This window comes from Pseudophryne corroboree, chromosome 12 (genome assembly GCF_028390025.1).
Source record: "Pseudophryne corroboree isolate aPseCor3 chromosome 12, aPseCor3.hap2, whole genome shotgun sequence".
Taxonomy (NCBI): Eukaryota; Metazoa; Chordata; class Amphibia; order Anura; family Myobatrachidae; genus Pseudophryne; species Pseudophryne corroboree.
The window spans coordinates 62,072,117-62,096,407 of NC_086455.1; the positions used below are offsets into that span (position 1 = coordinate 62,072,117).

Sequence of the window (24,291 nt, forward strand, 5' to 3'; positions counted from 1 at the left end):
TCAGGTGAGGTGGGGGGGTAGTCTCAAGAGTCTCAGCGCGCAGTGGGATCACTCGCAAGTTGACCCCTAGATCGTACAAGTATTATCCCAGGGGTACAGATTGGAGAGTCGAGACATTTTTTCCTCGCAGGTTCCTGAAGCCTGCTTTACCAACGGCTCCCTCCGACAGGGAGGCAGTATTGGGAAAAAATTCACAAGCTGTATTTCCAGCAGGTGATAATCAAAGTACCCCTCCTACAACAAGGAAAAGGGTATTAGTCTTCCACACTATATTGTGGTACTGAAGCCAGACGGCTTGGTGAGACATAGTCTAAATCTGAAATCTTTGAACACTTACATAAAAAGGTTCAAATCAAGATGGAGTCACTCAGAGCAGTGATAGAGAACCGGAAAAAAGGGGACTATATGGTGTCCCTGGACATCAAGGATTACCTCCATGTCCAAATTTGCCCTTCTCAACAAGGGTACCTCTGGTTCGTGATACAGAACTGTCAATATCAGTTTCAGACGCTGCCGTTGAATTATCCACGGCACCCCGGGCCTTTACCAAGGTAATGGCCGAAAAGATGATTCTTAAAAGAAGAAAGGCATCTTAATTATCCCTTACTTGGACGATATCCTGAAAGGGGCAAGTTTCCAGAGAACAGTTGGAGGTCGGAAAAGAACTATCTAAAGTAGTTCTACGACAGCACGAGTGGATTCTAAATATTCCAAAAATCGCAGCTGTTTTCCGATGATACGTCTGCTGTTCCTAGGAATGATTCTGGGCATAGTCCAGAAAGAGGTATTTCTCCTGGAGGGGAAAGCCAGGGAGTTATCCGACCTAGTCAGAAACCTCCTAAAACCAGGCCAAGTATCAGTGCATCAATGCACAGGAGTCCTGGGAAAAATGGTGGCTTCTTACGAAGCGATTCCATTCGGCAGATCTCACGCAAAAACTTTTCAGGGGGATTTGCGGGACGAATGGTCCGGATCGCATCTTCAGATGCATCAGCGGATAACCCTGTCTCCAAGGACAAGGGTGTCTCTTCTGTGGGGGCTGCAGAGTGCTCATCTTCTAGAGGGCAGCACATTCAGCATTCAGGACTGTGTTCTGGTGACCACGGATGCCAGTCTGAGAGGCTGGGGAACAGTCACACAGGGAAGAAATTTCCAAGGAAGTGTGGTCAAGTCTGGAGATTTCTCTCCACATGAATATACTGGAGCTAAGGGCAATTTACGATGCTCTGAGCCTAGGAAGACCTCTGCTTCAAAGTCAACCGGTGCTGATCCAGTAGGACATCATCATGGCAGTCGCCCACGTAAACAGACGGGGCGGCACAAGAAGCAGGAGGGCAATGACAGCAAGGATTCTTCGCTGGGCGAAAAATCATGTGATAACACTGTCAGCAGTGTTCATTCCGGGAGTGGACAACTAGGAAGATTTCCTCAGCATGAATGAATTCCACCCGGAAAAGTGGGAACTTCATCTGGAAGTTTCCACATGTTTGTAAACCGTTGGGAAAGACCAAAGGTGGTTATGATGGCGTCCCACATGAAGCGCCAGGTCTAGAGACCCTCAGGCAATAGCTGGGACGCTCTGGTAACACCGTGGGTGTACCAGTCGGTGTATGTGTTCCCTCCTCTGCCTTTCATACCCAGTGTATGGAGAATGATAGGAAGGAGAGGAGTAAGAACTATACTCGTGGCTCCGGTTTGGCCAAGAAGAACTTGGTACCCGGAACTTCAAGAGATACTAGAAAGGATCTTGATTCAGCAAGAATCATGTCTGTTCCATGACTTACCGCAGCCGCGTTGACGGGTGAACGCCGGATCCTAAGGGAAAAAGGCATTCCGGAAGAGGTCATCCCTACTCTGGTCAGAGCCAGGAAGGAGGTGACCGCACAACATTATCACTGCTTAGGTGAAAATGTGTTCCATGGTGTGAGGCCAGGAAGGCTCCACGGAAGAATTTCAACTACGTTAATTCCTACATTTCCTGCAAACAGGAGTGTATATGGGTCTCAAATTGGGGTCCATTAAGGTTCAAATTTCGACCGGTCGATTTTCTTCCAGAAAGAAATTGGCTTCAGTTCCTGAAGTCCAGAAGTTGTTAAGGGAGTACTGCATATACAACCCCCTTTTGATGTCTCCAGTGGCACTGGGCGATCTCAACGTAGTTTGGGATTCCTAAAATCACATTGGTTTAAACAACTCAAATCTGTGGATTTGATATATCTCACATGGAAAGCGACCATGCTGTTGGTCCTGGCCTCGGCCAGGCGAGTGTCAGAATTGGCGGCTTTATCTCACAAAGCCATATCTGATTGTCCATTCGGACAGAGCAAAGCTGTGGACTCGTCCCCAGTTTCTCCCTAAGGTGGTGTCAGCGTTTCACCTGAACCAGCTTATTGTGGTACCTGCGGCTACTAGGGACTTGGAGGACTCCAAGTTGCTGGATGTTGTCAGGGCCCTGAAAATATAGTTTCCAGGTCGGCTGGAGTCGGGAAATCTGACTTGCTGTTTATCCTGTATGCACCCAACAAGCTGGGTGCTCCTGCTTCTAAGCAGACTATTGCTCGTTGGATTTGTAGTACAATTCAGCTTGCACATTCTGTGGCAGGCTTGCCACAGCAAAAAATATGTAAATGCCCATTCCACAAGGAAGGTGGGCTCATCTTGGGCGGCTGCCCGAGGGGTCTCGGCATTACAACTCTGCCGAGCAGCTACGTGGTCGGGGGAGAACACGTTTGTAAAATTCTACAAATTTGATACCCTGCCAAAAAGAGGACCTGGAGTTCTCTCATTCGGTGCTGCAGAGTCATCCGCACTCTCCCGCCCGTTTGGGAGCTTTGGTATAATCCCCATGGTCCTTTCAGGAACCCCAGCATCCACTAGGACGATAGAGAAAATAAGAATTTACTTACCGATAATTCTATTTCTCGGAGTCCGTAGTGGATGCTGGGCGCCCATCCCAAGTGCGGATTATTCTGCAATACTTGTACATAGTTATTGTTACAAAAATCGGGTTATTGTTGTAGGAAGCCGTCTTTCAGAGGCTCCTTTTGTTATCATACTGTTAACTGGGTTTAGATCACAAGTTGTACGGTGTGATTGGTGTGGCTGGTATGAGTCTTACCCGGGATTCAAAATTCCTCCCTTATTGTGTACGCTCGTCCGGGCACAGTACCTAACTGGAGGAGGGTCATAGGGGGAGGAGCCAGTGCACACCACCTGATCTGAAAAGCTTTACTTTTGTGCCCTGTCTCCTGCGGAGCCGCTATTCCCCATGGTCCTTTCAGGAACCCCAGCATCCACTACGGACTCCGAGAAATAGAATTATCGGTAAGTAAATTCTTATTTTAAAAGTTTTCAACCAGTTCTTAAGGGTGTACAAATTCAAGATGGAATCAATCCAATCGGTCATTGCAGGCCTAGAACAGGGCGAGTTCATGGTGTCCATGGACATAAAGGATGCATATCTGCATATTCCAATTTGGACTCCTCACCAGGCTTACTTAAGGTTCGCACTGGTGGCGGATCACTACCAATTCAGGGCCTTGCCGTTCGGTCTAGCATCAGCCCCAAGAATTTTCACAAAGATCATGGCGATCATGGTTGCAGGACTGAGACTGTTGGGGGTCCCGATTATACCTTATCTGGACGATTTACTGATCAAGGCTCCATCTCAGAATCGACTGCTCAAGGATGTCCAGACATCCCATCAATTTCTAATTCAACATGGATGGATTGTCAATTTCCAAAAGTCCAACCTCATACCGACTCAACGGATTCAATTCCTCGGTCTCATCTTGGACACGGTCCTATTACGTGTGTTCCTACCAGAGAACAAGGTCCAGGACTTACAGCGATTAGTGGCTCAGGTACTGAGGACGCAAACCGTGTCTCTGCACCTCTGTGTACAACTTCTCGGAAAAATGGTGGCGTCATTCGAAGCTCTCCTCTTTGGCAGACTTCATTCCCGACCATTCCAAATAAACCTCATTGCTCAGGGAGCAGGCTCGCACTGGCTTCTCCATCGGAGAATCCGACTTCAGCCACAAGTACGGGTCTCCTTGATATGGTGGTCATTACACAAGAACCTTACAGCCGGCAAGAAATGCGGCATTTGGGATTGGAGGATCCTGACAACGGATGCCAGTCTCAGAGGTTGGGGAGCCGTCCTAGAGGACCATCAGTTTCAGGGTCGGTGGACGCTACAGGAGAGCAAACTACCCATAAATATCCTCGAACTAAGAGCAGTTTACAATGCACTTCTCTTAGCAGAAGACCTAGTCCTGAAACAACACATCAGAATTCAGTCAGACAATGTCACAACGACGGCTTACATAAACCGTCAAGGTGGAACAAAGAGCAGGATGGCGTTAAGAGAAGCCACAAAGATCTTGTTGTGGGCAGAAAGACGAGACATCATTCTCTCGGCAGTGTTCATTCCAGGTGTGGAGAACTGGGAAGCAGATTATCTCAGTCGCCAGGACATGCATCCGGGAGAGTGGTGCCTTCATCCACGGATTTTCAACATGATTGTGAGAAGATGGGGTCTGCCTCAGGTAGACCTAATGGCGTCTCGACAAAACCATCAACTACCCAGATATGTGTCAAGGACGCGAGATCCAGCAGCAGAAGGAGTGGACGCATTAACACTTCCTTGGTGTTACAGGAGGGTTTACATATTTCCCCCATTCCCACTCATACCCAGGGTTCTAAAAAGGGTAAAACGGGAACGAGTGTGGGCCATTCTAATCGCACCAGATTGGCCCCGCAGGAGTTGGTACTCCGACCTGCGGGGGTTACTTGCGGAAGATCCTTGGAGATTACCTCAGAGAGAGGACCTGCTATCTCAGGGACCGTTCCTACACCCCGACCTGAACAGGCTGCGTTTGACGGCGTGGCTATTGAGACCCGGATCTTAAGGAACAGAGGGTTTCCACGAACGGCCGTTCCTACAATGATTGCTGCTAGGAAGCCGGTCACAGCCAGGCACTACTACAGGATTTGGAGACGGTACATGGCTTGGTGTCAGGAGCGGGGATGGAATTCAACGAATTTCCATTTATCTCGACTTCTACTTTTCCTTCAGGCCGGTCTAGAGGGAGGACTCAGACTGGGCTCTTTGAAGGTTCAGATTTCGGCTCTCTCCATCCTTTTTCAACAGCGGCTAGCATCCTTGCCAGAGATTCAAACCTTTTTACAGGGGGTTCTGAGGATTCAACCCCCTTTTCGCCCTCCCACGGCACCATGGGACTTAAATTTGGTGTTAGAATATTTGAAGTCACCGACTTTTGAGCCGTTGACAAGCACAGACCTGAAATATCTCTCGTGGAAGGTCACGTTATTACTTGCCTTGGCTTCGGCTAGGCGGGTTTCTGAGTTGGGAGCCTTATCCTGTAAGAGTCCTTTCTTAGTTTTTCATGAGGATAGGGCGGAACTCCGTACAAGAGCAGATTTCCTCCCGAAGGTGGTTTCGGGGTTTCACGTAAACCAGCCAATAGTGGTCCCATCCTTCCAGGGTATCACAGATGAGGATGTGTCACTGGATGTTGTCCGAGCTTTACGGGTATATGTACAGGTTACGTTGTCCTTCAGAAAGTCGGACCATTTGTTTGTTCTTTACGATAGGCCAAAGAAGGGTTGGCCAGCGTCTAAGCAGTCTTTGGCTAGATGGATTAGACTTGCCATTCGGCAAGCTTATATTTCCTGTGGCAAACAGGTTCCGGTTCAGACGGGTGCTCATACTACCCGATCAGTGGGTGCCTCGTGGGCGGCTGCCAGGGGTGCTTCCACTACTCAACTTTGTAGGGCGGCGACGTGGTCTTCAGCCCACACGTTCGCGAAATTTTACAACTTTGATACTTTTGCGTCCGGAGAATCTAAGTTCGGACATTTAGTTTTGCAGGCCACCGACAGCACTCCCTCCCTGGGGGAAAGCTTTGGGACGTCCCCTACTGTATAGGACTCCAGTGTCCCCTAGTGGATGAAAGAGAAAAGAGGATTTTGGTACTTACCGATAAATCCATTTCTCTAAATCCTCTAGGGGACACTGGACGCCCGCCTCGGTGCTGTCAACCTGCTGTGTTCAAAGTTCTTGTTTTAAACAGTTCGTGTAAACAGCGTTAGTTATTCGGTTAAGAGTTCTTGGACGCTGTTTGATATGTTGTACGGTTCGGTTCCTCGGCATGTGCTATAGTATCATGTCCTATTCTCTCAGTCAAATTTTTCAAACTGAGGGAGGAGGGATGTGAAGGGGGAGGAACCGGCTGTGGAGACAATGCTAATTTTAGATTGTGCCACACCTCCGGTTCAAGGCTTCACACCCCTACTGTATAGGACTCCAGTGTCCCCTAGAGGATTCAGAGAAATGGATTTATCGGTAAGTACCAAAATCCTCTTATTGTTCTTGAATTTTCTGTATAGTGCTTTCTTTTGATCATGTAGTAGAATATATAGGGGGGGGGGGGGGTGTAAATTCTCTCTCTCTCTCTCTCTCTCTGTCTCTCTCTCTGTCTCTGTCTCTCTCTCTCTCTCTCTCTCTCTCTCTCTCTCTCTCTCTCTCTCTCTCTCTCTCTCTCTCTCTCTCCCCCCCCCCCCCCCCTCCCCCCATAGACTCCTTAGCCTGTTATACAGAGTCCAGTGCTGAACTATGGGACAATACTGCTTGCCATTACAGAGTTGAACGAAGCACAGACGCGGATAGTGAAGTGGAACGGGGACAATTCGAAGAGTGACAGGACGGTGAGAGAGCTTCGCGCTCAGGTGGATGATCTGACGGAGGCAGCGGCTGCAAAGGACTCTCAGCTGGCAGTTCTCAAAGTCCGGCTGCAGGAAGCTGACCAGTTACTGAGCAGTCGCACAACAACTCTTGAGAAGCTACAAAGTGAGAAATCAAGGTGTGATACTGTTATGGGGGAATCAAATCAGTGTCATAGGATGTCTGTAGTGGACAGGTCTTTCATGCAACTCCTGGACCGGTGAACTGATGGCCCATGTCCAGCTTTGGTATAGTCTTGGACTAGCCTTTTGGAGATAGTGTTATAATGTAAGTGTTGCTGCCCTATTGTGATCCCCAGGATTCTTCAGGACCACTCTGAAGGGAGCAGTCTCCACAGCCAGGCTTTGCAGACCACGCAGGAGAGGCTCCGGGAGGCAGAGGCTACTTTACAAAGGGAACAGGACAGCTACAAACAGATGCAGGTATGTTCTTCTAGCATATACCTTTCTTCCCGTTTCACGCAGGTTATTGAGCTGTGTTAATCCGACAGATTAAAGGATGATTATCATTAGTCGGTGTCTGTGGCGACCCATTGTTTTCCTTTTTTTTGTTATTTAAGTCATTTAAATATTTTAGTGAAAAAAATATTCCTAGGTAGTGTCTAGCACCCTCAAACCCCTCCTGTAGTTTCCCCATGTAGTCCCCATTGTATCATTAACCACCCCCAATGGCAGAAGTCTATAACCAACCTAGTGGTTATAGATCCCCAGTGGCATACCCCTTCCCCCGTGTCCTTAGGTCCACATTGAAGAATAAGCTTCCACCAATGGCATTCAACTCCTCATAACTAGATCACCCCCTCCATGCACCACCTTCCCAGTTTCAATAAATCCTATTTCAGTTTAACCCTCCATCCCCCTGTTATAGGTGTACTTATCACCTCACCCTTTTGCAGAGTGGGCCTCAGGGAGGAGTGACCATCATTCCCCCATCTGGTCTCTGCAGAGTTCAGAGGTCAGCCTAATAGTGCTCAGGTGGTAACTGAAGTTTCACTCGCACTGCTTTCTGAGAGAAAATGGCAGTAATGTCAGAGGTCAGAGACTGCTACATCACTGCTGGAAGTTGGACAAGCAGGAGAACATATGTTTTGCACATGTGCAAAATTGATTTCATTTTTAAACGCCAGAGAACAAAACAGGATAGTACGGTCCCATGTGACTGCGCCAATTAGTTGGTTTATCGTGCATGTTGGTAAATGTAATAAGCAATCATCTTTTAGATACAATAACAATCCCTGGTGATGTCAGAGTGGGTTCCAGCTCTTCTCATGAGTGGTTGGATCTCACCCATTTTGATCATCCCATTTGCGGCGATTCCCTTGCTTAGCTTGCTGGCATGATTTATGTGTGTGGTCAGCTGTACAGCCTTAAAAGCTTTTAATTGTTTGCCAGTGTAATTTAGATTGAAATGGTACTATATACCCTTTTTGTGTATCTAAAGAGGTTGTTCAATTTGAACAATTCCTTCTATCTTTAACACCCACTATTGAAGTCTACTTGTGCTGTGAGCTGCATGATGATACAACATTTGGTAATGAGAAGGGTCCCCGTCAGTTTGGCCACATTAGGCCATATTTAAACAACCCCTTTAAATGGTCCTTAAATGTACAAGTGATACCTGAGGCTTTTCCTCTCTCCATAAATAATACAGTATTTATTATCTCCCAATGAATTTGTCCCCAGAATGAATTTGCAGCCCGCCTGAGTAAGGTGGAAGCAGAACGTCAGACCCTGGCAGAGTCCATTGTTACCACAGAGAAGAAGCAGATGGAGGAGAAGCGGAGGAGTGATGAACTGCAGCAACAGCTGAAGGCTGCTAGAGCCGCTGCAGAGTCTGTGAAACAGGAAATGGTGGATTATAAACAGAAAGCAACGCGCATCCTACAGGTGAGAACAGAGGAGAGAAGGACGTCCCCTGCTTGGCACAGATGTTTCTCCAGCCTCACGTAACCGTTTCTCCAGGGGTCTTACTTACTCGGGAGGAGTTTGTGAAAGCCATGTTTGAGCCTGAAATTTAAAAGGACATTGATTTTAATAGCAAAACATCCCGGCTTAAATACACCGGGAACCTCTCTCTCATTCAGTATCTAGTCACTTTGTCGATGGTGACTACCTCGATCCTGGAATGTAGGCTTCGACATGTCAGCAAGGTTATCCTGTTACATACAGCTTGTTAACTAGATTGTCAGTAAAACCTTACACATGCTGCCTTACCGGTTGCAATGCTGATCCAGTTTACATGTTCTAAGTACAGTATACGTTAACCCTATCGTCATGCTGGCGCCGGCATTCTGGGATCGACATAACACTGTCCACATAGTGACTGGTGATACCACATACCCATTCCATAATATATAACTAGATTTTTTTCAGTAAGATTTTGTTGATGCATAACAGACACAAAATGAATGTGCGGTCTCCCCTAACAGATGCTGTCTGCATATGTCTCCTCTAAGGTTGTGGCCAATTTGGGTGGGACATTGTCATCAGTAGTCTATGCAGACGGCTAGCCCACATAGAATACGGCTGCAGACACTGGCCGCGGCGTCCCGTGTGATTGCATGGCTCACTCGGCCCTCGAAACAGACCTGTGTGTGATACTGAGTACCATAATTCTCTTAGCCGAGCATTGACAAAAAATTGAATTTCCCTGATTGGCACCTTTGTGATAACCTGAAACCTGGCCTGGTAATGGAGCACAGTAGAATGAGTTACCTTTGGAAGATGACCCCTAATGTGACATTTGCTGCGTTTCTCCCCAGTCCAAAGAAAAACTGATCAGCAGCTTGAAAGAAGGGTCTGGCATCGAGGGGCTGGACAGTCACGCAGCCAACAGCATGGAGTTGGAGGAGATGAGACATGAGCGGGACCTGCAGAGGGAAGAGATCCAGAAACTCCTAGCTCAGATGCAGCAGCTGAAAGCAGAGTTACAGGTGGGATCAGAGTGTAGTTCATGTTTCACTTCTCTGTTCAATAAGTACATTTATATTATACTTGCTCTTTGTTCCACACCCATTCTGATGGCTTTGGTATGCAATTGCAGAGTGGGGAGACAGATTCAGCAGTATGGTATTGCGTTAAATAAAATCATAGACTAAGCCAGAGGTTCCCAAACGCGGTCCTCAAGGCACCCCAACAGTCCAGGTTTTAAGTATATCCATGGCTCAGCACAGATGGTTAAATCAAATTGACTAAGCTGCTAATTAAGTCACCTGTGGCCAAGCATGGATACATTTAAAACCGGCACCGTTGGGGTGCCTTGAGGACCGCGTTTGGGAACCTCTGGACTAAGCCATTGTCATTTTTGAGGAATAGATTACTTGATTACGTCCATTCACTAGGAACACATTCATCTAAACAGATCCATATAGTGCTTTACAGGATAATTACCCTTTTCAACACTTTCTTTAACATTTCTCTGCTTCTGGCTGTAGAGCACCAGTATTTATTTCTCCAGGACTACAGGCTGCTGATGCATTTACCATTTATATTCCCAGCATAATAACTATTGGCACTTGTACTATAAAGTTTGGTAGCTAGAAAATGATTGATGAGCAGAAGTAGACGAGGTTAACAGGGAAAGGGGATAGGACCGCCAGAATTCAGGTAAGTGAGGATAAAGTGGTTTGGAAGTCATTTAAAAAAAATGTTAGTGACTTGTGTCATGCCTGTAGAAAGAGACGGACACCCAGGTGTATATTTGAAACATGAGAAGAATCTTCCAACAGGACCCGTCATAATCTATTATGTTCTCTCCTGAGTCTCTCCCTGTTTTAATGTTTTAGGTCTTCCTCATATGATTAATATTAAGGCTATATTGTGCAACTAGGTGATTCATCACGCTCTACGGGCGCTCTTCACGCCGTCGTAAGGGCTATGCCCCCGTAATCCCTCCAGAAACGTTAAGGTGTACAACAGTAGTTGTATAGTTTGTTTTGGTGGAATGGGAGTATTGTTCGTGGGGAAATTTAGCATGACAAAAGGGAATGTGATGTTGAATGGGGTGTAGGGTATTGTGAGGGAAGGAGAGCGCAGCACCTCTCTTGGCGCTCATTTATTTTTGATGGCTGGTCTCACTCTCCATCGGCGGGGGCGGGATCAATCTGAATAAGGCACCGGTTTCCTAGGCAATGAGAGCTTGCGGGCCGGCAGCCGTGGCTCCTGATTGGCTGTGGGCCCGCAAGGTCAGATTGGCTAAGGAGCCGGTGCCTCAATTCAGAAAGACCCTGCCACCGCTGCTGGAGAGTGAGAGCGGGCATCAGAGAATTGAGGTGCAGGGGAGGCGCTGAGCTGCGCTCTCCTCCCCTCACATAGAAGAAACTGAGCCAGTGGTAAGGGGTGGGGAGTGGGTGGGGGCAATAAGCGCGCAGTGTGGCAATGTATATGGCACTGTGGAGGCATTGTATAGCTAGCACAGGGGGCCATTGTCTATCTGGCACAGCGGGGGGGGGGGGGGGAATGTATATCTGGCGCAGCGGGCCATTGTATCTTTGGCACTGTGGAGGTATTGTGTATCTGGCACAGGGGGGGGCAGTGTATATCTGGCACAGCGGGGGGGAATGTATATCTGGCACAACGGGCATTGTATACCTGGCCCTGGGGGGCAATGTATATTTAGCACAGGGGGGCATTGTATATCTGGCACAGTGTGGGCATTGTATATCTGGGACTGTGGGGGCAATGTATATATGGGACTGTGGGGGCAATGTATATATGGGACTGTGGGGGCAATGTATATCTAGCACAGGGTGGGGGGCAATGTATATCTGGCACGGCGGGTCCCGGGCATTGGGTCGCTGGCGTGGCTGCATGTAGCAGGTGGTGGTGGGCTTGTGGGAAGGGGGGATTGGTGGTGTACTGTGCGGATGTGGAGTGTGTTCGTCCGTGGTGTGGACGGCGGGTCCTGGGCTGCGTGTCCCTGGCGCGGCTGCATGTAGCAGGTTGTGGTGGGCTTGTGGGGAAGGGGGATTGGTGATGTACTGTGCGGATGTGGAGTGTGTTCGTCCGTGGTGCGGACGGCGGGTACCGGCCAGCGTGACCCTGGCGCGGTTGCATGTAGCAGGTGGTTCTGGGCTTGTGCGGAGGGTGCGTTGTGTGCTGTGGGGTGAGGGTGTCGAGTGTGTGCTTGTGGGGATTGGTGCAGGGGTTTTGTGGAGGGTGGGTGTCGGGGGTGAGGGATGGGGGTGTAATTTGGGGTGTGGGTGGCTGTCTTTGGGGTTAAACCTAGGGAGGGGTCCATGGTTACCGGGCACTGTGCTGCGTCCGTCCACTGGTGGGTTCTCTCTGGGGATGGTGGCCGGATTCTGTGGATGCTGCTCCCGGTGCACGTACTGCTAAGTGGTGTGCTGGCGCAGGGCAGGAGCTGTTAACTCCCCCCAGGTCTGTGACTCCACCCAGCGTTAGAGGGCCAGGCACAGAGTCACAGGGATAGTATATAGGAGATTAGATCTCCATTATCCAGGCCTGTGGAACTGTTTCCCTGTTGTTCCTTAATGTAGTATTGCATCACTCTGGCTCAGCTACTCCCCCTTATGTCACTAATGTTTCTCCTATTGCTGAAAGGTAATGACACCGTGTGTATATTTTCATCATTAATTACAGGCGTACTTTTATATTTTGAGCTGCTTCAAAAAAAAAAATAGTGGAAAAGTGTACCTGTAACAGACACTGGAGCCAGTGACATTGTTAGTCTATAGTAAGTTGTTTAGGTGCATCCTCATTAATATTAGTCTATCCCACAAATGGACTATTTGTTCTTAAGGGTGGTTTATGTCACTACTAAAAATGCCATTGTTTGTTTTGTGTTGGATTACTGTTCTTTTGTTTTCTAGTCTAAACCATGTATAATGGGTCTTACCTTGTATGTCTGAGATTGGTGGGGTCATTTTTGTTTTTCTCTAGGGTGAAAATGAAAAAATATAAACAGAAGATAAAAAAGGGGGGGTTGGGGTACAAAGCTAAATGGGGTGGGGGACAGATGACAGGACACACACAGACATTTATGGCATAAGGCATGAAATACAGTGTAAAAATATGAAGGCAAGACAAAGTAGACACAAAGGTTAGAGGTCGCCATGAGAATTGTACACATAGGCAAGAAGCGGAGGAATGTAACAATTCAAGTATCTGGTTAGAAGGTAGGAGACATGTTCTTAGCGGGAGCACCTCTGCCCTCCGTTATGTATGAGTGTCATGGGTACCATTTCACCATGATAGAGGAGGGGGCACAGACTGAGACCTCTTAAGTCTCCATATCATATTTTTAGTTGCTGTTGCTCTAATACTTCCCCTTAGCTGATGATAAGTCTAACTATAGAATCATATGTTTCGTCCTCTTTCAGGATGTGGAGAGTCAGCAGGTGAATGAAGCAGAGTCGGCCAGGGAGCAGCTCCAGGACCTTCAGGAGCAGATATCGGAGCAAAGAAGAGGGAAGCAGGAGCTTGAGGCAGAGATGGAGCGCCAGAAACAGGTAATGGTCATAAAGGTTTACCATATTCATTACTCCAGAGAGACAAGTGATGAGCAAACAGTATATTTAATGCAGCTAATTTCTTTACCATAAGCTCTCATTAGTTGCTACTTCCTAGTGTATGGAAGCCAAAATGTGCAGATTTATAGAAGGTTTCATATCAATATAGGACCCAGAAACAAGTGTAGCCATTAATGAACATCACAAGTCCTGCGTAATAAGTATTCTACTCTTCATCATTTAGTAATATTGTATGTGTGCAAGTACTGGGACAGAGTAGTGTGTGAAACTACTGGGGAAAATCCGTTCCTGGCTCCAAAACCATGGCTGTAGGCTGGATGGCTGGGTACTGACTTGTAGGCTGCAGGGACAGTGACGCACTGAGGTGCAGGGACAGTGACGCACTGAGGTGCAGGGACAGTGACGCACTGAGGTTCCGGGGCAGTGACGCACTGAGGTTCCGGGGCAGTGACACACTGAGGTGCAGGGACAGTGACGCACTGAGGTTCCGGGGCAGTGACGCACTGATAATGTCAATTATTATCTTTAAACATAAAGCTATACACTATTTCCGTGGAGCCGCTATGGCCGCTAGACCACGTGCACGTGCTACGCACTTTGTACGCTATTTGCGTACAGAGTCCCGCACGTGGTACGCACTTGGCGTACACACGCTGCGCTGAGTGTACGGATTACACACAGCGGGCGCACACACAGTTGATAACCTTTACCTTGCTAATAAAACACAGTGAGAATATACTTATACTCTAAACCTTAATAACCAGGTACTGTAATGATGTAACGTTTAAAAACCTTAACAATGTGTATGCTGTTTGAGCGATTGAGACGCTAAGAAAAGCCCTTTGCAGTAAACAGTGAAAACACAAGACTGGTTTGGATTTAAAAACCACAGCAGCTCTAACACCGCCGTGGATGGTTTAGAGAAAAAGGGAAACACAATACAAGTTATACACTACAAACTAACATAGAAATCTAAACAGAATAACAGAACATAATGTGAACAATGGCGAACAATTGCAAACAAGAGCGAACAAAATGGATAACAAAATGGCTACAGAGAATACTACATACGTGGGGATGATTCGCAGGCGCAACCTGGATCCAGTCCTCCGCATTCAGGGAGAAAGCCTTCAGAGAGAGTGAGGCTGGCCAGGCAATGGTGGTCTTTATATAGCACAACATACATTCACAATACAATGGTACCTTGTAATCTCATTGGCCCTCATTCCGAGTTGTTCGCTCGGTATTTTTCATCGCATCGCAATGAAAATCCGCTTAGTACGCATGCGCAATGTTCGCACTGCGACTGCGCCAAGTAACTTTGCTATGTAGAAAGTAATTTTACTCACGGCTTTTTCATCGCTCCGGCGATCGTAATGTGATTGACAGGAAATGGGTGTTACTGGGCGGAAACACGGCGTTTCAGGGGCGTGTGGCTGAAAACGCTACCGTTTCCGGAAAAAACGCAGGAGTGGCCGGAGAAACGGTGGGAGTGCCTGGGCGAACGCTGGGTGTGTTTGTGACGTCAACCAGGAACGACAAGCACTGAACTGATCGCACAGGCAGAGTAAGTCTGAAGCTACTCTGAAACTGCTAAGTAGTTAGTAATCGCAATATTGCGAATACATCGGTCGCAATTTTAAGAAGCTAAGATTCACTCCCAGTAGGCGGCGGCTTAGCGTGTGTAACTCTGCTAAATTCGCCTTGCGACCGATCAACTCGGAATGAGGGCCATTGTTCATTGGACACAGGAATGTGTCTCCACATTATAGCAAAGGTCATAGGTGGATTTGAACAGGTGGGCTGTGTCTTTCTCCAACTGCTCTGGTGGGAGGTATCCTCAGGATTCCCGTCGCATGTGTAATTTACAGCAAATACTGTTAATGTTCATAAACTACATTTGTACATAACTATACGCAGGAGCGAGCGATCCTTTCCTAACTAGCATCGGAATGTTACCCTTAAAATACCCTACAGCTGGATACTAGACACCACCTTTCAACCTTTGTCTGACCCTTCCTATCATGTAAAGAGGAATTTCTCTGTCCAGGAACAGTTTAAACTAAACATACTCGCTGACATTGTCTAGGGGAATATTAACTACAAAACACACTATATGGGTTAAATATGCTACGATCGAGTCGCACACTAGACGCTTACAAACTCTACCGTAAATGCGCATACCATGCGCGTGATCGCCGGAGCGATCTTTACGCAAATTGCGGATATGTGCACGCACGGTAGAGCGTGTGCACGCGCAGCGGGCATGTGCATGAGGGGTTAGTACAAGGCATGTGCATCATGATATTTTTCGACTTTGACAGCACTGAGGTGCAGGGACAGTGACGCACTGAGGTGCAGGGACAGTGGTGCCGGGTTGCAGGGTCGGTGACGCACTGAGGTGCAGGGACAGTGGTGCGGGTTGCAGGGTCGGTGGCGCACTGAGTTGCAGGTTGCAGTGACTGCGCACTGAGGTGTGGGTTGCAGGGATGGTGGCGCATTGAGGTGTTGCATGGCAGGGACGGTGGTGCACAGAGCTGCGGGGTGGCATAGGCGGTGGTTCACTGAGCTTCGGAGTGGCAGGGACAGTGGTGCACTGAGGTGCAGATGGCAGAGGTGGTGGCGCACTAAGGTGCGGGGCGATCAAGACGGTGGTGCACAGAGGTGCGGGTCGGCCGGAACAGTGGCGCACTGAGGTGCGTGGTGGCCAGGACAGTGGCGCACTGTGGTGCGGGGTGGCAGTGGCGCACTGAGGTATGGGGTGGCCGGGACGGTGGCGCACTGAGGTGCGTGATGGCCGGGACGGTGGCGCACTGAGGTGCGTGGTGGCCGGGACAGTGGCGCACTGAGGTGCGTGGTGGCCAGGACAGTGGCGCACTGTGGTGCGGGGTGGCGGGGGCGCACTGAGGTATGGGGTGGCCGGGACGGTGGCGCACTGAAGTGCGGGGTGGGTGGTCGGGATGGTGGTGCACTGAGGTGTGGTGCTGTCAGTATGCTGGCGCACTGAGGTGCGGGCTGGCCGGGATGGTGGCATGTGCGGGGCGACCAGGGCAGTGGATTCTTCCTATTATTTTTATGGTTTACTGTGTGTTTTTATTAGGAATTGCAATATACTCAGGAAGATCTATACAAGACAAAAACTACTCTGCAAGGAAGGATCAGAGACCGCGAGGACGAAATTCAAAAACTCAGGAATCAGGTAATTACTCAGAGTAGAGGGGGAGGGGCTCTAGACTGCACACCTTGGCTGCTTGTAATGAGAGGTGCTACCATCCAAGTAACCTCGTTACGTAATGTGATTTCACTCAGCACCGCATGTGGAGATTCAGATAAGGTGTGCAGATGGGGAATGTTCCTTTGTTTCTTGTGGTTTCTCCGATTCTCGCCTATCTGACAGCTCTCCCTTTTTATTTTCTTACAAATAGTGCAATCCTTAAACATATTATTTGGTGTCATTTGTACTGATCATAAAACAGAACCATTGCTGAAAAACTTTGCTCTTAAATGAGTGTTGTGTGCATTTCCGCTTGTGTGTAGCATTGTAGTACACCTTGCACAATATGCATACGCCAAAGCTGCCTTGAAATGTACTGAGACGCCCCCCGGCAGATCCTTTGATAATCGACCACCTCCGTAATCCTACAGTCATGCAGAACACCTGCAGGTACGGAGATGCTGGCACCATTTTTTCTGCATGTGAGTTCGCAGATGTAGGCTAAGACATGCCCCGTTTGTGGCACTGCTCTCCGTTATCCCCCCCCCACCCCCAAATGGTCTCTGACTGTCAGTCACTTTGGAAAGAAACCCTCACTGGGAGTGACATTGCTAATGTACCTTGGTACATGTGCAGTTGGCCAATAATCACTGAACTCTGCAAATAACGGCATTGCGTCCACATCTGAATCAAGCCCATTACTTGTAAATAAATGTGGCGTTTGTCTTTCTTCATTCAGCTCACCAACAAGGCACTGAGTAGCAGCAGCCAAAGTGAGCTGGAGAATCGGCTACACCAGCTGACCGAGACCCTGATACAGAAACAGACCATGCTGGAGAGTTTGAGCACGGAGAAGAACTCTCTGGTCTATCAGCTCGAGAGGCTGGAGAATCAGGTGAAGAGCATGCAAGGAGCCAGCGTGAGCGGTTCCTCCATCAACATGTCTGCTGTGGACAGTGGGGAAGGTAAATTTAAGCGCAACCAAACTGGCCTCAACCACCCACCCCATGTCATAGCATTGTACAATGGGGGTCATTCTGACCTGATCGCACGCTGCCGTTCATTGCAGCACAGCGATCAGGTCAGAAGAGCACATGCGCCGGCACCACAGTGTGCCGGCGCATGCCAGACAGCCGACAGCTGTCGTTGCCCAGCGATCGCCTCTACCTAATTGACAGGCAGAGGCGTTCGCTGGGCGGGAGGGGGCGGCACGTTTGGCCGCCGTTTTGTGGGCGCAGTCCGGCCAACGCAGGCAAGGCCGGACCTTGCGGGCGATTGGCCGCACCGGCTGCATGACGTCACACGCAGCCGCTGCGACCATCACAACGACTAGTGACTCCCGGCCAGTACGCAGGAGCTGCGCTGGCTGGGAGTTACTGTCCAAGTACAAAAGCATCGCCGCTGTGCGATGCTTTTGTACTTGTGGGAGCGGGCCTGACATACGGGGCGGACTAGCCCTGTGCTGGGCGTCCCCCCGCATGTCAGTGTGGATGATTGTAGCTGTGCTAAATTTAACACAGCTAGGATCAGGTCTGAATCACCCCCAATGTGTAACGTCCAGCAGCACGGGATTGTAGGCCATGTCCTGCATGCTGGATGAGATTGTAGACTGTGTTCTGCACGCTGCTCACAATTCTAGAATGTGTCCTGCCTGCTGCTCAGGATTGTAGGCTATGCACTGCCCTGCTGTGCAGGATTTTAGAATGTGTCCTGCCTGCTGCTCAGGGTTGTAGGCTATGTAATACTGCATTGTGTAGGATTGCAGAATGTGTCTTGTCTGCTGCTCAGGATTGTAGGCTATGCATTACCTCACTGTGCAGGATTGTAGAATGTGTCCTGCCTGCTGCTCAGGGTTGTAGGCTATGTAATGCTGCATTGTGTAGGATTGCAGAATGTGTCCTGCCTGCTGCTCAGGATTGTAGGCTATGTAATGCTGCATTGTGTAGGATTGCAGAATGTGTCCTGCCTGCTGCTCAGGATTATAGGCTATGCAGTACCTCACTGCGCAGGAAGGTAGAATGTGTCCTGCATGTTGCGCAGGAATGTAGAATGCGGTCTGCATCGTTATGCAGGAATGTAGGGTGTCTATTCGACCCTGCATTATTGTACAGTGTGTATAGCCCCGTTGCGCAATATTGTCCAGTGTATAAGGCCTACTGCACTGTATTGCACAATGGGCCTGATTCATGTTTGTAAGTAAAGCAAGCAACTGGGCAAACCAACTGGGGCAGGTGTAACGTGCAGAGAGAGTTAGATGTGGGTTGGGAATGTTCAAACTGAAATCTAAATTGCAGTGTAAAAATAAGTCTGTCTAACGTTTGTGGGCTACATGCAAAAGTAGACTGCATTTACCGTGCACAAAAAAATATAATACATTTGCTCCCCTTGTACAGTAGGGTTTGTTCCTGACACAAAGTTACTTGCTTTCTGTGTTTTGCTTACAAATATGAATTAGGCCCAGTGTGCACAGCACCGCTGCGCAGTATTGTATAGTGTTCACAGCTCTGCTGCACAGTACTGTACACAGCTCCGCTGCGCAGAACTCTACAGTGTGCATAGCACCTCTGTGCAGTATTGTACAGTGGGGGTAATTCCAAGTTGATCGCAGCAGGAATTTTTTTAGCAGTTGGGCAAAACCATGTGCACTGCAGGGGAGGCAGATATAACATGTGCAGAGAGAGTTAGATTTGGGTGTGGTGAGTTCAATCTGCAATCTAAATTGCAGTGTAAAAATAAAGCAGCCAGTATTTACCCTGCACAGAAACAAAATAACCCACCCAAATCTAACTCTCTCTGCAAATGTTATATCTGCCCCACTGCAGTGCACATGGTTTTGCCCAACTGCTAAAAATGTTCCTGCTGCGATCAACTTGGAATTAACCCCAGTGTGCACAGCTTCACTGCGCAGTATTGTACAGTGTGCATGCCCCACTTCGCAGTATTGTACCATGTGTTAGGACCTGCTGCCCATTATTATGCAGTGTGTATATCTCCGCTGCCCAGTATTGTACAGTGTGTATAGCCCTGCCTAGTATTGTGCAGTGTGTATAGCCCCGAAGTGCAGTATTGTACAGTGTGCACGGCCCGCTGCGCAGTATTGTACAGTGTGCATGCCCCACTGGCAGGATTGTACCATGTGTTAGGACCTGCTGCCCATTATTATACAGTGTGTGTATATCCCCGCTGCCCAGTATTTTACAGTGTGCACGGCCCTCTGCGTAGTAGTGTACAGTGTGTAAAGCCATGTTGCGTTGTGCGTATTGTACAGCGTGTAAGGCCCTGTTGCATTGTGCAGTATTGTACAGTGTGCATGGCCCGCTGCGCAGTATTGTACAGTGTGCATGGCCCGCTGCGCAGTATTGTACAGTGTGTAATGCCCTGCTGTGCAGTATTGTACAGTGTGCATGGCCCGCTGCGCAGTATTGTACAGTGTGTAATGCCCTGCTGTGCAGTATTGTACAGTGTGAAAGGCCCTGTTGCATTGCGCAGTATTGTACAGTGTGTACAGCCCTGCTGCACAGTATTGCACAGTGTCTAGTGCCCAGCTGAGCAGTAGTGTACAGTGTTTTAGGCCCAGTTTCACAGTATTGTACAGTGTGTACACCCTACTGTGCTGTAGTGTACAGTGTGCACGGCTCGCCGTGCTGTAGTGTATAGTATGTTAAGCACCATTGTACAGTATTGTACAGTGTGTATAGGCCTGCTGCGCAGTATTGTACAGTGTACACAGCACCACTGCGCAGTATTGTACAGTGTGTATAGGCCTGCTGCGCAGTATTGTACAGTGTACACAGCACCACTGCGCAGTATTGTACAGTGTGCAGTACTGTTACTATCCATATTAACTATTTCCAATAATAGTATTATAACTATTAGCATGTCTGATATTTTTTTTTTAACTGTCAGATACTTGCTGTATAGTGCATTACTGGCGGCTTATCAGGATCTTCTCTCCCCCTGTGTTGCTTAGGTGCACGTATGAGGAGTGTTCCGGTGCTGTTTAGCGACACAGACACAAATGTTGCTGGCATGTATGGAAGGGTCAGGAAAGCTGCAACAACTATCGACCAATTCAGGTAATTATCAGATTTACATCTTTCATTGACTGTATGTAATGAATAATATGTTTTAATTATCCCTCGCTTCCATTTCAAGATAAATAAATGTCGAAGAGATCGATCTTTTCAAAAGGTCAAAGTTTGATGTTCACCCTTCTAGCAGGCTCTCCCGCTGGCAGGAGGGGACTGTCTGGAAGTGAGAATGCTGTATGTCAGACGTCGGTCAGCAAGTGAGAGTTTTCTCCGGCCCTCCCTCCCTTCTTCCTCCTGGCTCTTAACCTCATCTTTGCTAGACTGACACAGTAGCTCATTGTATAAAAGTGAATCTTTAGGCGTATGGGCAGGATTAGGAAGTGTGTTTTTGTGACTAAACAGTCAGCGAGTGAGTGGCAGACTAGCTTTGCAGGAATGCACTGCAGAGTGTTGGTAACACTGAGCAATATATTTGACATTCTTTCTATTACATCCTAGAGGATACTGGGAATCCATTTAGTACCATGGGGTATAGATGGGTCCACTAGGAGCCTTGGGCACTTTAAGAATTTGATAGTGTGCGCTGGCTCCTCCCTCTATGCCCCTCCTACCAGACTCAGTTTAGAAAATGTGTCCGGAGGTACCGGTCACATCGCTGGAAGCTCCTGAAGAGTTTTCTGCATCTATTTTTTCTCTATCGTCCTAGTGGATGCTGGGGTTCCTGAAAGGACCATGGGGAATAGCGGCTCCGCAGGAGACAGGGCACAAAAGTAAAGCTTTCCGATCAGGTGGTGTGCACTGGCTCCTCCCCCTATGACCCTCCTCCAAGCCAGTTAGATTTTTGTGCCCGGCCGAGAAGGGTGCAATCTAGGTGGCTCTCCTAAAGAGCTGCTTAGAAAAGTTTAGCTTAGGTTTTTTTATTTTACAGTGAGTCCTGCTGGCAACAGGATCACTGCAACGAGGGACTTAGGGGAGAAGAAGTGAACTCACCTGCGTGCAGGATGGATTGGCTTCTTGGCTACTGGACATCAGCTCCAGAGGGACGATCACAGGTACAGCCTGGATGGTCACCGGAGCCTTGCCGCCGGCCCCCTTGCAGATGCTGAAGTAAGAAGAGGTCCAGAATCGGCGGCAGAAGACTCCTCAGTCTTCCAAAGGTAGCGCACAGCACTGCAGCTGTGCGCCATTTTCCTCTCAGCACACTTCACACGGCAGTCACTGAGGGTGCAGGGCGCTGGGAGGGGGGCGCCCTGGGAGGCAAATGAATACCTATTTTGGCTAAAAATACCTCACATATAGCCTCCGGAGGCTATATGGAGATATTTAACCCCTGCCAGAATCCGTTAAGAGCGGGAGACGAGGCCGCCGAAAAAGGGGCGGGGCCTATCTCCTCAGCACACAGCGCCATTTTCCCTCACAGAAAGGCTGGAGGGAAGGCTCCCAGGCTCTCCCCTGCACTGCACTACAGAAACAGGGTTAAAACAGAGAGGGGGGGGCACTAATTTGGCGTTAGAAATATATAAAAAAGATGCTATAAGGGAAAACACTTATATAAGGTTGTCCCTATATAATTATAGCGTTTTTGGTGTGTGCTGGCAAACTCTCCCTCTGTCTCTCCAAAGGGCTAGTGGGTCCTGTCCTCTATCAGAGCATTCCCTGTGTGTGTGCTGTGTGTCGGTACGTGTGTGTCGACATGTAGGAGGACGATGTTGGTGAGGAGGCGGAGCAATTGCCTGTAATGGTGATGTCACGCTTATCAAAACAAGTGGCGGTACCGTCTATAGAGAGGGCCGTCCTCAAGGTCCAGCTGACAGGAGGTTGGAAAATATCATAAAAAGTATATACACACATACTGGTGTTATACTGCGACCAGCGATCGCCTCAGCCTGGATGTGCAGAGCTGGGGTGGCTTGGTCTGATTCCCTGACTAAAAATATTGATACCCTTGACAGGGACAGTATTTTATTGACTATAGAGCATTTAAAGGATGCATTTCTATATATGCGAGATGCACAGAGGGATATTTGCACTCTGGCATCAAGAGTAAATGCGATGTCCATAACTGCCAGAAGATGTTATGGACACGACAGTGGTCAGGTGATGCAGATTCCAAACGGCACAAAGGTGTATTGCCGTATAAAGGAAGAGGAGTTATTTGGGGTCGGTCCATCGGACCTGGTGGCCACGGCAACTGCTGGAAAATCCACCGTTTTTACCCTAAGTCACATCTCTGCAGAAAAAGACACCGTCTTTTCAGCCTCAGTCCTTTCGTCCCTATAAGATCATATCTGCCCAGGGATAGAGGAAAGGGAAGAAGACTGCAGCAGGCAGCCCATTCCCAGGAACAGAAGCGTTCCACCGCTTCTGACAAGTTCTCAGCATGGCGCTGAGACCGTACAGGACCCCTGGATCCTACAAGTAGTATCCCAGGGGTACAGATTGGAATGTCGAGAAGTTTCCCCTTCGCAGGCTCCTGAAGTCTGCTTTACCAAGGTCTCCCTCCGACAAGGAGGCAGTATGGGAAAAAATTCACAAGCTGTATTCCCAGCAGGTGATAATTAAATTACCCCTCCTACTACAAGAAAAGGGGTATTATTCCACACTATATTGTGGTACTGAAGCCAGAAGGCTAGGTGAGACTTATTCTAAAAAAAAAAAAAAAAAAAAAATTTTTTTGAACACTTACAAGGGTTCAAATCAAGATGGAGTCGCTCAGAGCAGTGATAACGAACCAGGAAGAAGGGGACTATATAGTGTCCCGGGACATCAGGGATCCTTACCTCTATGTCCCAAATTTGCCCTTCTCACTAAGGGTACCTCAGGTTCGTGGTGCAGAACTGTCACTATCAGTTTCAGACGCTGCCGTTTGGATTGTCCACGGCACCCCGGGTCTTTACCAAGGTAATGGCCGAAATGATGATTCTTCTTCGAAGAAAAGGCGTCTTAATTATCCCTTACTTGGACGATCTCCTGATAAGGGCATAGTCCAGGGAACAGTTGGAGGTCGGAGTAGCACTATCTAGGATACTGCTACAACAGCACGGGTGGATTCTAAATATTCCAAAATCGCAGCTGATCCCGACGACACGTCTGCTGTGCCTAGGGATGATTCTGGACACAGTCCAGAAAAAGGTGTTTCTCCCGGAAGAGAAAGCCAGGGAGTTATCCGAGCTAGTCAGGAACCTCCTAAAAACAGTGCATCATTGCACAAGGGTCCTGGTAAAAATGGTGGCTTCCTACGAAGCAATTCCATTCGGCAGATTTCACGCAAGAACTTTTCAGTGGGATCTGCTGGACAAATGGTCCGGATCGCATCTTCAGATGCATCAGCGGATAACCCTATATCCAAGGACAAGGGTGTCTCTCCTGTGGTGGTTATAGAGTGCTCATCTTCTAGAGGGCCGCAGATTCGGCATTCAGGATTGGATGCTGGTGACCACGGAGCCCAGCCCGAGAGGCTGGGGAGCAGTCACACAAGGAAAAAATTTCCAGGGAGTGTGATCAAGTCTGGAGACTTTTCTCCACATAAATATACTGGAGATAAGGGTAAATTTATAATGCTCTAAGCTTAGCAAGACCTCTGCTTCAAGGTCAGCCGGTATTGATCCAGTGGGAAAAACATCACGGCAGTCGCCCACGTAAACAGACAGGGCGACACAAGAAGCAGGAGGGCAATGGCAAAAACTGCAAGGACTTTTCGCTGGGCGGAAATTCATGTGATAGCACTGTCAGCAGTGTTTCATCCCGGGAATGGAAACTGGGAAGCAGACTTCCTCAGCAGGCACGA

At 48.5% G+C, this 24,291-nt stretch overlaps 1 protein-coding gene across 3 annotated transcripts in view; it reads left to right on the forward strand.

The window, feature by feature from the left end:
• GOLGA5 (golgin A5) overlaps positions 1 to 24,291 on the forward strand; it is a 61,096-nt gene that overhangs the window by 19,717 nt on the left and 17,088 nt on the right. For all 3 annotated transcript variants that reach the window (XM_063947567.1, XM_063947565.1, XM_063947566.1), the window contains exons 4-11: positions 6,668 to 6,887; positions 7,068 to 7,191; positions 8,452 to 8,655; positions 9,531 to 9,701; positions 13,110 to 13,238; positions 16,360 to 16,458; positions 17,213 to 17,438; positions 20,444 to 20,549. In XM_063947567.1, coding sequence (XP_063803637.1) covers positions 6,668 to 6,887; positions 7,068 to 7,191; positions 8,452 to 8,655; positions 9,531 to 9,701; positions 13,110 to 13,238; positions 16,360 to 16,458; positions 17,213 to 17,438; positions 20,444 to 20,549 — 1,279 coding nt within the window. The remainder of the gene's footprint in view (positions 1 to 6,667; positions 6,888 to 7,067; positions 7,192 to 8,451; positions 8,656 to 9,530; positions 9,702 to 13,109; positions 13,239 to 16,359; positions 16,459 to 17,212; positions 17,439 to 20,443; positions 20,550 to 24,291) is intronic.